The sequence below is a fragment of the Argiope bruennichi genome, chromosome 4 (genome assembly GCF_947563725.1).
Source record: "Argiope bruennichi chromosome 4, qqArgBrue1.1, whole genome shotgun sequence".
NCBI classification, from domain to species: domain Eukaryota; kingdom Metazoa; phylum Arthropoda; class Arachnida; order Araneae; family Araneidae; genus Argiope; species Argiope bruennichi.
The window spans coordinates 91979962-91995536 of NC_079154.1; the positions used below are offsets into that span (position 1 = coordinate 91979962).

Below are 15575 nucleotides of genomic sequence, written 5' to 3' on the forward strand. Positions count from 1 at the left end.
TTGATAGATATACAAGGCAACATACATATGAATTTTAAATAATCATTAAGATTCAGAAATAAAGTGATAGTGCAGAGAATTGAATTTCAGTTGTTAAATAATGAGGAATTTTTCACGAATAGATAATTTTTTAACCTGAATCAACAAATACTTATACTGAATTAGATAAATAAACGTATAATGCATTGATAAATATCCCAGCGTTCTTATAAATTAAGAGCATGATATAAACTGAAATGAATTCGGTATTAAAATAATAATACATTTTATTATGTTCTTCGTATTATTTACAGAAATATAAAAACTGAAATGTGGTAAATCTTGATATACACTATATGGTTAAAAAAAACTCGGGGAGCTTTATGTTTTGCTTATCGTGCGTATGTCTCAATTAATAATACGAAGCATTACTTTTTTTTAGATGACAGCTGCTATTCGATGATCGAAGTCATCTATTAATTTTTTAATGTTTTTGAAAGAAGTGTCGAACATTCTTCTGAATGAAAACTGATTATATTTGGTACTGATGTGCTCCTTCCATTTTATTCTGTAGGTGTTCTGCGGGACTGAGATAAAGCAAGATGAAATTTGGTATACAATTATTGGAGATGGTTAAGTCATAAACTTTATGATTGCCTTTGATATCTTCAAGCAGGCTTAGTAGTAATACAATTTTTGTTTAAGGTAAACTGATACTTACAGTTGATTTATTTCCGTAGTCCAGTTTTCAGATGGTATACGGTGATTTTAATCATGACATACCACGACCAAATCAAAGACATTTAATCATTAGGGTAAAAATCTTATGTCATCGGAAAAGTACATTTCATGAGATACACTAACGTGAGTTCCATACAGATTTGACTGTAAATGTCAGCTCTACTGACATTTTTTACTGATAAAAACTGGACTACTGCCTGCTGAACCTGTTTAAAAGAATACAAGAATTATTTGTTTTGTCACTTCTTCCTATCAGATTCCTCCTGATATATACAGGATGCAGTATAATCAAATCTGGCTCTAGCACCTTTAAATTCCAACAAACAAGACCTACAGCCACTTATAAGAGAAATCTTCAAGTTCAATAATTTAGAATACTGCTGCTAAAACCAGGGTACCATTATCACCCGGAAGAGTCTAACACTTTAACCTTGGTATTGCATTAATAGATAAAGACCATACGAAATATGAAGCTGTCCATCACATTAATCATTCTGAAACCTATACCGTCCTTGTGTTTTGTAACATTTAGAACTGTGATCAGATTGAGCATTTTGAAAATATTATATGTAAAATGAAAAATAAGTGCATTTTATGTAAATAGAAGTTATATTTCCGATAAACTTTGTATTCCATATACCAGATATGGCATTAAATTGTTTCCCAGTTATTTTAAGAATGCATAATTTCTGACCACTTAATTTCCTACAAATCAGGATTTTCCCAACGCAAATTTGTGGGATAAAAGCCATCTTCAGAATGTATCTGTATTTCTATATTCTTCATATAGTTTACTTAGAAAAAACTAGAAAGTTACATTCCAGCCTTTTTATCCAACATTTTGTTTAAACCGATATCGGTTGAGAATCAATAAAAATCTATAAATCTAAAAATCAATAAATAAATCTGAAATCTAAAATTTCATTTACCGTTAGATAGATAGTTTTGCTGTATATCAAGGTCAAGTAATTCTTTGCCTCAGGGAGGCAGTATAGCAAAGGCTAATGAAGAATAAGTCAAATGAACATCTATAATGCTTCTGCTGTCGATGTTTTTGCGCTGTTTTATTTCTATCAATCAAAAATTATACTTGCGGTTTTTTATGCGATTGATTTATAATGGTAAATGAAAAAAAAAAGAATTGTTATTGCAGTGGTGGACAAATTAAACGGAATCAAAGAATGGAAAATGTTAAAATTCTTACAGAAAATTTCGGATAATTTTATTGTTGAACAAGAAATCCCTGATGAAATCAATTACAGTGAAATTATTCATAAAAGTGAGCTAAATATTGTTGATGAAACCTAGAATTACACTGAAAAAAATGAAGAGGTCTCTAGTTCAGAAAATTGATTTTCATTGATGAAATAGCAGCTATAAATATTTGCAGAAAAGCTATCTATTAATTTTATAAAATTTTAATTATTTCTTTCTGTCTAATCTTGAATTCATATCTTTACTCTAAATGTTATATCATGTAATCATTATTTCTCAGATTCACTATGTGATTTCACGGTTATGTAATGATAATTATATTAAATCAATGAATTAAAAGAAAATTAAACTATGATAATATATTACAATAGTGTATTGTCATCGCAAATATTCAGTCATACAAATTTCAAAATTATATATCATCAAGAAATGAGCAGAAGTTCGATTGCATAATTCAAGCTTTTCGAACATGAAATAGTTAAGTTAAATAATTATATATTAAAGCTATTATGTCTCCATAGATTAGTTTTAAAGCTGTTTCACTTCTTTATGCCTAGATGAATAACTGATTAGCTAGGTAAGTTCTCTTTTTTACTTTCAAATACACAAAAGTTAATAAGTTGAATGTTTGAAACAAGCTATTCTATATAAAAAGTATTTCTTTTATTTATATTACTCAACGATTCTACATATAATTTCGGAAATACATATCTACATATATTCAAAATTGTGATTATAGGATAATTACTATAAATTTTGACTTTTCATTTAGTCTAAATCGAACAAAATTACTAATCAAGTAATAAGTAGCAATTTGACATTCAACGAACAGGCCAAAATTTCAAGAAGTTTTAATTAAATTCAATCCAGAACTTGGAATTTAATTAATTTTTTTAAATATTAATTAAAAATGTAAATTGGAAGAAATCTTAAATTCATTTCGAAATAGGAAGAGAGAAAAAGAAGGTCTTTCCATTTCTTATTGCATCATTTGAATGCCTTTTCTTGTTGGATACTATTCGAATGATCATTTATTTTAAAATTGTATTTGGTGATAATACTGCTGCAATGATTTTTATTAAATAAAACTCTTCTATTTTAACGGCATTTTATTATATTGCCACTATCTATTTAAGTACGTACCACCATATGAGAAATGAATTCAAAATATGTTTAAACAACTTTTACTAACATTGTAACATTTTGCTGGGAAAATGTAACATTAGAATTTTCTAATTTGCGCTCTATTGTAGCGTCATTTTCATGCATCAAATATTCAAGATATGGTGAATATTACATCCTTGGATAAAGAAGGCTTAGACGGTTTATATTTTCTCGTATATAAAATATACAATGAGAAAGTATTGTAAAGGCAAAAAAAAAAAAAAAAATTCAAACTCGAGATTTTGATGAGCTTTATTTTTCAGATCTCTCTGAACCCTAAAAGCGCATGTTTGGATCATATATGTCTCTATCATTCAACTTTACTGTTATAATGTTACAGTTTATAATGGTACTTGCTATGGGCAAGCTCGCGGACGAAGTCAGCGATTTTAATCCAAGGGAGCGTCACTTGTTTTAGTTGGGCCAGCTAGGGCCAAGAGTACGCCTTAACTACTCACGCACCACATTCGCTTGCACAACCCCTTTTTACAGGGGGGGGGGCACATTCACACATCTCACAGAGAGAACAAATGAAGAAACAACCATTCCCGAACCGGGACTCGAACCCAGGACGCTCAGATGACAGGGTAAACGCGCTACCCCTATCCCAGGATGCCGGTTCGTTGTGATCGAGATGAATGAAATTTAGTATAATTTTTTTAAAAATTTGAAGTGAAGAGTATATACTTACTCTTCACTTCACAATTTTTTTCTGTCAAATTTTGACCGAAATCCATCCAGAAGTCTCGGCTCTTCATGTACAAGTGAACACACTAACAAAAAAACGTATTGAGCTAAATAAATAAGATTTGGTACACAAGTTTAGCATCTAAAATGTAGATTCTTATCAGATTTTGAATGAAATCTATCGAAGGGTATATAGGTCGGTTACACTCTCATGTATGTATACGCAATGACTTAAATAAATGAAATTAAGTTTATGATCTTGTGATTAAAATTATAGTTTTATGTCAAATTTTTGTTTTAATCGATTGGAAAATGAACAGACGTAAGAAATACAAGTTCAATTTTCGGATACTTGTTATTAACCGCATTCCAGTGATTAATCACTAAAAAATCACGTGCTCGATGTCAAAGATCGATATATATATATATATATATATATATATATATATATATATATATATATATATATATATATATATATATATATATATATATATATATATATATATATATATATATATATATATATATATATATATATATATATATATATATATATATATATATATATATATATATATATATATATATATATATATATATATATATATAATATGCAGTATGAGAGAAAAATTTAGGAATTTAGAGAAGTCACTTTCTCTGGTATTAGCAATATATTACAAGCAATATATACAAGAAAAAAAAGTTATCCGAAATTTTGGTATTGTGTAAATTTATGATGAAAATTAGAAAAAAAAGAGGGGGGAATCCCGAGTGCTTTCCTCCCAATTTTCTTGCATATTTCCACAAAAGGACGTATTTTATGTTTTCATAGTGAATTGATTCGAGCATGAATTTAGGACCTTTTCTTGTTGAATGATTGCATTCAAAATTTAATGAAAATTTACAATTATACTTATCGCTTATCCAATTTCGCATGGCAAGCTGATTCCTATTTCTAATTACAATATTTATATTATTTATATAACATGCATGAATAGATAGACAGACAGTCTATTATTTCGACGAGATTGTTTCAACTTTAAGATACTGATCTTCAATTTTAGTGTAATTATCTTATACAGAAATAATTACACCAATACAATGCTTAATGAATTGATATTTAGAATTAATACTTTTACGCCATACGAGTAGACATACAGAAAGGCAATCACTTGATGGATTTTGTTAAAAATTTCACACATATCTACGAAATTCCCTACATATCCATGTGCCTCATTTCATCCACTTAGCGTTCTTGATTTTGAGGTATACTGTTCATATGCAAACGGATGTAAAGATATATAATCTTCTTCTTGTCAGATTTAATTTTGATGTGACGAGAATATGTCAAATAAAATTGGTAAAGCTTATTTATTTTCCAAAATGTTGAATTGGAACATGTAGAAAAACATATGGACATAATTCCGTCATCAATCGTCACACTAATTAAGAAACGATTGATGAAATTATGATTAAAATGCAACAGAGCAACAATTGAAATGGGAAGATTCATTAAATCTCCTGATGGTTGTTTTTTGCGGTTACAATACTTTGGTTTGAATATTAAATATTCGAAAAATAATAATCACATAGTTAAACTTTTGATACTGAGCCATTCAAATGTACATTGTCAGAATAGATTAGATCAAGAAATGTGACTCATATAAACCATTCTTTGAAATTTACTTCTTTCTTCTACAATACAATATAGTAAATCGGCATTCTTAAGGATATTTTGTACAACAGGAGTTATTGTACAACAATCTGGAAAATTTTAGAAGTGCTTGCGAAAGACTCTGGTGATTGCATGACATCAGGAACGAAGATGTATGAGTGGTACGATTGCTTTAAAATTAAATACACCTTCTAATTCACTAACATCACCGCTTGTAACATTTACCATAAATATGTACACTAATTAAATTAATGTGCAGATATGATCAGCTATGTGTTTTCATTCTTTTTCTTAAATGCGCTATTTCTTTCTAAATTTAGCGAATTATACCAATTCGCCAAAATATTACCTAATATTTAGCCTCAATATTTTAATGCTTCACCTAGCATGAATTAAGGGGGAGTATAAGAATGAATACAAATATATGTGAGTAATACAATATTAATCAATTTTATTGCGACATTAGGCGAATCAATGTGGAACATCCATTTAAATCAAGGGTTTTTTTCTAAATCATTTTTACCTTAATTATAAATAAACTAATTTGAACTAATGTCGTCATTTTATATGGCCAGATGTTGAAAAAGCAAGGAACTAGGTAAGGGCAGCACATTCGCTTGCATTACTACGTGTCGCGCACTTTGACACAAGTGATGACATTTTTCAAGGCAACACAAGTTTATTATATTTTAAGGATTAAATAATCAATAACTATTTGCAATATACAATTAAATTTAGATTTAAATTTAAACTGATTTCTCGGAGTTCCCATCGGTGATTTTATTAACACCACTCTTACCGGTATCAGCCACACACACTCTCGCGCAATTCTGCATCTCTCTTCACTTCATTTCCTTTCAGCCGTGAGGCCGGAACAGCCACATGGAGGTTAGAGGCATAACACTGTGGTTTAAAAGAATCAACATTTTTTCCCCTTCTTTTATTCTCAGCATCATTTAAATGTTGAGGTGTTTTCTTAATTGTCTGCGTTTTTTTTTTTTTTTTTTTTTTGTTATTTGTTAATGCTTTTGTGGTTCTTTTTTCTGTAAAAAATAATTGCAATTTCGGATCTAACAAATAATTAGATAAGCAATATGTTACTATAAATAAACAAAAAAAATATATTTCTGCTTTTTAATACAAAAGTTATCTTTTGTTAAGTATATACGTCAACTTGCTTAAATCCATTAAAAGAAGATATATGTAATTTATATTGATTATAAGGAACTAAATAGCGCACTTATTGAAATAATTTCACACATTGTCGCTTTTTGAAGGGATCGCACAATCAAAAGTTACAGACCAATTTTGATTTTTTTTTTTAAAGTTACGTAGAAAGCACTTCTAAGAAAAAAAATTAAACTTCTTATTTTTTAAATATACAGCTTCTCTATATTAAATATAGATCAATGCATGTATAATATATTAATATTTTTCCAACCCAGAATTCAATTTTTAAAATCAACCGTTAAAGAACTGCCTGCAATGCAATTAAAGTTCCACTTTGAAATGGTCATGAAAGAAAAACTACTGGACCAAATGTAATCAAACTTGGTAATAACTTAAACGAGGTCATGAGAATTTCTTTTCTGCCGAAAAACAGTTTAAAAACTCTCCACCAGGGATGAAATGGCGTTATATTTGTAATTATCAATATTGTTAAGCAAAATACAAAATGAAGATACAGTTTTAAAATGTGTTTAATCGTTTCTGAAACGTGTTACAAAGCATATTCAATTCAATTGTTCAAGCATATTCATATTTAACTGTTTATGATGATAATCTAAACAATTTGGCGGAACTGAAAGAAGCGACACACCGACATGTGCGTAACTTTCCTCCTGATATGCTAAGATCTGCTGTTGAGAAAGCAGAAATAAGATTTAACTTGCTTTCAGAAAATGGTGGAAGCCACATTGAACATGCTTTGTAACACGTTTCAGAAACGATTAAACACATTTTAAACCGATGCTTCCATGCCCTATTTTGCTTAACAATATTGTATACAACACTATTTCCCCCGTGGTGGTGAGGTTTTTTTTTTTTTTTTTTTTGAGGAAAAGAAATTTTTATGGCCTTTTTTAAACTATTACTAAGTTTGAGAACATATGGTCCAGTAGTTTTCCTTTTATGACCATTTCAAAGTGGGCCTTTAATTATAACCACCCTGTATATTGTAAGACATTTCCTGGCTACGACGAGCTAGTGGCTGACTTTTAATCCCAAGTAGATGAGTGCACTTCCTGGGGGAAGAGTATTAGAAACGAAAAGCAAATCGCGGAGTAGTAACAAGGTTGCAATAAGTATGATTGCGACGACACTTTCTAATTTATCAAAAAACACTAGTGTGATATATTATGATACTTCTCATAGCCTTCTCGTAGGGACCAAGAGTTAACAAAGTTTGCTTAAGAAAAACAACAAATAAAAAATAGCAATCATTATGCTTTCAATGGCGCGTTGAATTTTTACAGATACAAAAAAATCAAAATAAACAAATAAAATAAACAAAACAGAAATGACAAAAAAAATGACTTTATTATTTTTTTTTCAGTTTTTCATGCAAATATTTAAAATAAGGCAAGCAACTTCAAGAATAACAGAAATAAATACATAATCATGCAAAGTATATATGAGGTCTTCATTACTGCATAATAATAAACAAAACATAATCTATCATGCGAAAAAAATATACAAAGTATAATAAAAGCGTTTATCAAACATATGAAAGCGCAATGGAGATGAGAAATGATAATGGATACTATTAACACTACAAATAATCTTATGTACAAAATTACACTTTCATACATCAAAGGTAGAGAAACTATACATAAAAAAAGGTACAAAAATAAACCAAACTAAACATAGAAATTTTTCAGATGCAGTTTAAGAAATGAAATTCTACTTTACATAAAGGCTTAAAAATAAAAATGAATTATTTATAAATCATAAATAAAGAATTAACCTTTTTAATATTAGCTCAAAATTCTCTCTTTTTTACACATATTATCAAAAATTCTTTTATCATCGAACAATTCTCTCTTTTTACACATATTTTCAAAATTTCTTTTATTATCTAACAATTTTCTCATTTCAATCCAAAACAGAACTCTCTTGAAAAATGAATTTAAAAATATATGGAAATTAAATTCTTATAAATAATTTATGGAAATTATTTATGTTTTTTGAACAATTTAAAACTGAAGCAAGATACAAAATTTATAAAAGAAAATATTTACATGCCATTAATTAATAAAGAATTTTTTCCTGGATTAATTTATCACAATCATAAAAACAACTTATCGTAACAATTTGAGAGAAATTTGCCCAAATTCAGAAAAATATTCTTTCTCAAAAGGTTTTCTTCATTTAAAATAAATCTTTTAAATTCAAAAAATCATAAATACATAACTAGAATTTCAAACACCGGAAAATATCACAATAACACTCAGTTCGAAATTTTTTGCAGACGCAAATTTCTCTTTATATCTACCTATTTATCAGTCTGAGATATAAATTACATTTAGCAGCATAAACAAAATACCTAAACTTTTCATTTGCTATACTAATGAAAACAAAGATGAAAATGGGAAGAAAAAAAAAGAAAGAAACAATTTTTAAATTTAATACATTTCTAAAGAGTTTTTATGTTTTGCATTAAAATTTCACTGTCAAATCAACTTGAAGGGACAAACTATAAAGTTTTCCTAAAATTATCTATTATATAAAAAGTAAAAAACTTTATAAGCAAAATATATAATTATCAGGTATAAATTTTATCGTGCTGTATTTTATTATTACAGATTTCAATTAGATTTAAATTGCATATTTTGATTTATATATGAAAAATACAAAAACTTCTAAATTATAAAGATTAAGCATAATAAAATATAATATCACATTCTACTCAAACAGAATATGATCTTTATCTCAATTGTCAAAATTTGATAATATTGCAATTTGACATCAACAAAACTTTATAACCATACATATACTCGATAAATGAAAATATATCTCATTTCCCAGTTTCCAAGCTTATTATCAACAAACAGAATTATCAACATTTTTTAATATGTGCCCTATCTTGCTCATTATTTACAGTGAAAACTGTCTCAAAATATGGATTAAATCAAACACGCATTAGCTTAGCTTATATACCTTGATATACAACTACATCTCTGTCTCATATGTTATATTAATAACTAGTGTGTGATCTTTTATCACATCATGTAACGCATCTGAAATCAATCTAATAATGCAATTTTTTTAAAACCTGTCTTTTGCTTTAAGGAAAGGTAATTAAAAATTTCGTCCCAACTTTTCTACATTTCAACAAATAAATGAAGCAAAAACTAATTCCTGCTTAAACTAGCTACAAAGGATGTTTTGCATTCTTCTATTTGAAAGCAATCACTACTTTTCAAACAGCTCCAACAATCAGCAATACCTAAAATTGGCTAATATCTTCCTAGGTAACCTCAGAAGATCGCTACCCACCTGACTGAGAGGTCTGATTTTTTCGTGTATCCCCAAAGCTGCTGTAGAAGGCGATGGAGGTGGAAAGTCTGGTGTGGGCGGTTGCTGGTAATGGGTTGGGCTCAAAGGAATCTGGATGGTTTGCCGTTTGGTCCTCAAATCTAGCGTCTTTGGTTTGGCTGGCGGTATGGGCTTGTCTGGCCTCAGTCCTTCACCGGTCAACCGCCTGCGATGCATGGCCTTAGGACCAAGAAGAGACGATATACCACCACTGGTGACTTTTCCACTGGCCATTTCATCGTAGAGGGCACTGAACGGAGAGTCACTTAGCTTACCGTTCGACAGCTGCTGTTGCTGTGAAGTTACACTCTGCGATTGACTTGTAGATGTAAGAGTGGTTGGTTGATGTTGGTGGTGAAGGCTAGTGGAATCGGAGTTGGCAAAGCCACTGGGGGGAGTTCTTGGCATCATGATGTCGGATGGGTCATACATCATTTGATTTTGAGACGTGGAGTCATAGGTAACCGATGACTGCCGAATGTGATGCTGAGTCTTTCCGCTGGGAGATAATGATGTGATGGATTTACGAGGCGGTTTCGCAGGTGGCTAGAGGGACAGAAATTTACAGGATGTTTAGATGTATGAAAGCCAATATTCTAAATAAAATTTTATGTATAGTATTTAGATCAGAGACTTACAAGAGGTTTCCAACCAGGCGGTACAGAAATTCTAGATGGAGGACCCTGAGGATCTGTCAAAAAAACCCCCAAAAACATCATTAAGCATTGATACCAAAAGTTATTTTTTCGCAATAGGAAATCATCATAAATATACTTTTTTATATAAAAATGAAGGCATAATCTAAGCTGTTGTTGTTACTTATGGCACTTTACAAACCCGCTGAAGAACTATCAACAAGTTAAGCCGAGTGTGCAGTGGCTTCTGAGGGCAAAGCCTCTGAGCACCCGACAGCAGAAGTCAGACTTCTAGCTCATATGAAGATGACACACATTCGTTTGCACAACACTGTTTTACATGAGGGCTCTTTCACATACTTCACCGATAGAACATAGGGTAGAGAACAACCACGCTTGAACCAGGACTCGAATCTGGGATGCCCAAATCCCTGGGAAGAAGGTCCACCCCTAGACCAGGTCGCCGGTTAAACAAAGTTGCTATATAAGCTACTCTGAATATTATATATGTTTTAGGCTATATAAGCTACTCTGAATTTTTCCATCAATTTTTCGATTCTTTAGACTGGTTTCACATTTATTACAGGAACATGCTTTGAGAACATAAAATTTTCCATTGAGTAGTGGCGTTTTAGTGGTGACGGTGTACTTTGTTAAATTCGTTTTGAAGAACATTAAAAATTCAGTAAGATCTTTGGATCCAAAATTTGAGTCAGACGAATTTGGATCGAAATTTTTTGGATGGATATTATACATTTCGCTATTTTATCTGTTAGTGATCTTCTGAAAAATTACCTCCAACAAAATATCTATGTAACAAGTATCATTACAGAAGTAGGCACAATGTCCGAAATAAAAGGTATATACTATATTAATCATTAAACCAATGTTACACGAATTCTTTTGCACGGCTACTTAAGAACTTGCGTTCCAAATTTCGAGGTCGAGTTAATTTTCTGGCAGCCAATGTTCTTGATTATGAAAAACATTGGAATATCAATATAATATATTTCACTTCTGTACTAAAATTTTTAATTAGAATGAGGTACTACCTGGAGGTGAAAAGGTGCTGAGACCCTGACTTTCCGTGGCGGATGTGATGACGTCGCGAGACTCGTACGTGGACGTGGAGTGTACGGAGGCGGCATCGTAGTCCCTCGGAAGTGGCGGAGTCTCATACACCGATGGACTTCTGCTGCTCATCGACAAGTGTTCGGAACTGGAACCCTGCGACTTCCGAAGAGTATCGCTGGCTCTGAGAAATAAATGGCCCCAAATGAATACCAAACATTCAACACATAAATAGTCATTTAAAAGTATGAAATATAAATCAAAAAGCACATCAGTGATCTGGTGGGTTAAGGCATGGCATGGCTGATTTAAATGAATCGTTTATGAATTCCACTCTTTGACTGTACTATTGGACAACATTATTGAAAAACTGGTAGAGTAATATGCATTACAGCAACGAATAACTCGCAGCGATTGCTAATTACAAGGGGGGGGGAGGTTCTGGGCTTCCTCCAAAAAAATGGATTAGTTTCCCATTAAAATCTTTCGAGATGACATCCTACGCCCTTATATTATAACTAAATTAGATATCTAACTCAGACGCTCTCTAGGTGCTGCAATGTTTAAAAAAAAAGATGTCATATTTTCCTTTCAGTGAAACATAGAACCCAGTTTGGAATCACAAATGGGATTATAAGTATACTTCAATTATAACGTGTTCATTCAGCGAATCTCGAAAGAAAGACGAACTGGTTATTGTTTTCGCAAATGTTTCCCTGGTACAGTAAGGCTATTCAATTGAACACTGGAGGCTAAATAACCACATATAATTGATAACGTTTTGGGAATGTGAGTGAGAATTCTCCAAAAGTTGAAAACTTTTCAAAAGTTTACATAAGATAGTCATAACTATAAATGGACGTGGTGGCTTCAAACCGATTCTGGAAGAGGGTTAGATTAGATGTCTGACCCGCGGGCCAGACGCCAGTCTTTCTATCCATTTAAATCCCTGTATATGATGAACCTATACTGAGGAACTGTAAATAGCATACCTTATTTTATATAAATAAAAATATTTAGTACAGATTCCTTAATTGAGGGTGTTGAATACTTTCCAAGCTACCTGAGTCAGCTAAATTATGCATTAAAAATTTTAACGAATTTTAAAACATATATTTGCATTTAATCCATCGTTAGTCGCAATCTTTATTAGACGAAAGATTAAGTTGAGCTTTAGTGGCCAAATTCATACCCATTTGTCAGCATTTAAAATGCTTGTAAAAAGGCTGCCGTTTTAAACGGTAATCAAAGTTTCGTTTGAAAAATATACAACTTTCATTTTATAGGATTAGAATAAAAAATTTGAAAATTGTCAAACTTGCCAAATTATCTTTAGTATAAAAGTATATCTTTAGTATATTGTACTACATATCTTTTAGACATTGTGATTGTGATGTTAATAGTATAAACACGCGGGTTTATCTGAAATATGTTATTTAATAATAAAATTAAAGTGACGATCAGTCTATTTTAGCAATAAAATTTAGTTTAAAATTCCAAATTTTAAATTTAATTCAATAACTGCCTTGGTGAAATTTTTTTCTTATACTTGTCATTGTATCACTCATTTTTTAATTCATGGTATATAATGTTCGAATACCAAATGAAGAAATCTAATTGCCTTCATATTAATTCAAACTAGAAACAAAAAATCAAAACAGCTAGAACATTTGAATCGTTTGACAAGCGAAGTCTGAAATTTCAGGCATCAACCGATGTCACTGAAAACTCAAAAAAATTAAAGAAGCTGATGTAGTATCGAAGGCCACTTAATTAACAATACAGCAAGATCTTCTGTCGAGGATCCAGTGGCATGGTAAATACGCACCGTCTTTTTTCCCTTCGCCTTGTAACTAAAGCGACTCTTTCTTCTACAAGCTGCGCAGCAGTTGCGAAACAGTGACCATGAGATCAGCATACGATTAACTGACTCCTTTGACACATAATACGGTTTCTAGATTTTGTTTATGTTGCTCTTCAGATTTCTTTTTCAAAGATGCAAATCTGAAGTTAGTTATATTCTAAAATAATACTCCTACAGCATAGACTGTGGTTCGCAGGATCTTTGGAGTCTGTGATATCTTTTTGGGAAGTCCTGATTCAATTCAAAATCTTAATCTTAATCTTTCAAAGGAAATTATTGTTATTAAAAATTATCTTCTTGGAAACTAAATTGATTTGCAGGGAGATTTAATTGAAATGTCGATAGCAGAACTATAAAGATTTGTGCCGATTAAGCTTTAATTATATTAAGCTCCCGTTTCGAAGAAACACTGGGGATATTTTGGGATGGACTTTGTAATTGGCAGAATGTCGAGGATGTTCACACGAACAAAAAGTATATATATAAAATCTCAATATTTTGAAGTACAATTATTTATTTTTATTGCATTCAAATAATCTTAATTTAAAATGTTATCTTTAATTTAATATTTTAATTATGTTATTCAAGGTTTCTAAACTTGCTTGTCAAAAACTAAGAATCTTCTTTCAATAGTGTGCATTTTTGTTAGAACACTATCATCGTCTTCGTCTGAACTAACTTTTTATTCATTTTAAAGTTTAAAGAATTATCGTTATAAAATCATATGTTGTAAAATTATATTAAGATTTTTAAAAAATAAAAGTTCAATTCATACTGATTTAAACTTTTGCATTCGGAAAAGCAATTTGATCCAAAATTATTCAGCTGACACTAGGATTTGCTTATTACTATGAAAAAATAATTATTATAGTTTTATTACACTTGTACATTATAGTTTTATTACACCAAAGTTTTATTACACTTGTACATTATAGTTTTATTACACCAAAGTTTTATTACACTTGTACATTATAGTTTTATTACGCTTGTTTATTACACCAAAAAACAAATACATATAATTGTTTTGAGTTGAGTTTCCATGACAAATTAATCTACATCTTCTTACCATTCTTCATGTATTTTTGAAAAATTAAAATTAAAAAAATAATTAAATAAATAAAACGTCAAAATGATGCATTGTCTTGAATGATGAGTAAGAAGCACCATCCGATTGCAAAGGGTTAAAAACTATAACACATGAACAGAATGAAGTCAAATTTCATCTGCAGACCCAAAAAAATAGTTATGGGAAAATGAATTAAACTGAAAAAAAAAAAACTTGTCCCAAATCCCTAATGTAGTATGTTGTACACATAAAATGTCAGCAAATTGAAAATGTAGTATGAAATGTAGTATGACCCAAGGGACCCTAATGTTGATTATGAAAAGATAATTTTCCATGAGTTTCATACAGTATATGCATTTTTTATTACTCGAGTATTAATGAAATTCTTCATACCCATTTTCCATGTGTTCGGTGTGACTCATTTTCATTCTGACAGCATCAGAATTTCTCTTCTCGGGGATTTTTGTTACTACGCTTTCTTTTATCTTACCCCCTTTATAAAATTTATTTCTTGACGCTCTCTACAGTCACTCAAAAAATTTAGAATCATTCCATTCATTAATTTCAGTTACAAATGTCTGTACACAGGAAAAATTATTTTACGGCCCCTTGAATTTCAAGAAAAAGATGCCCATTCCCTTTCTAACTTTTTTTTTATTCAATATCAATATTCCCGTTCATTTTGGATAACTAAAACCTTCTTAAGCTATCACGGTATACCTTTACTAATATAAAACATAATTAGATAACTATATAAATTAAAAATGCTAATAATTTAATTATTAAAAACATTAGCAAGGTATAAAAAGTGTCAAGTGTCCTAAATATACACTGACTGAATATCCACGACCAACTCCAAACTTCTTATTTCTCTGACTGAAAATTGTCAACTTTATTAAATGAAGAAAATGTGAACATAAACCATTTATAAGACCGATT

The 15575-nt window shown here is 30.4% G+C and overlaps 1 protein-coding gene across 1 annotated transcript in view; it reads right to left on the reverse strand.

Moving 5' to 3' along the window:
• The window catches only part of LOC129966370 (ankyrin repeat and SAM domain-containing protein 1A-like), a 106606-nt gene that overhangs the window by 20877 nt on the left and 70154 nt on the right, over nucleotides 1-15575 (reverse strand). Inside the window, exons 9-11 of the mRNA XM_056080793.1 lie at nucleotides 11688-11890; nucleotides 10639-10691; nucleotides 9905-10546 (exon numbers count right to left, since the gene is read on the reverse strand). Of these exons, the coding sequence (XP_055936768.1) occupies nucleotides 9905-10546; nucleotides 10639-10691; nucleotides 11688-11890 (898 nt within the window). The remainder of the gene's footprint in view (nucleotides 1-9904; nucleotides 10547-10638; nucleotides 10692-11687; nucleotides 11891-15575) is intronic.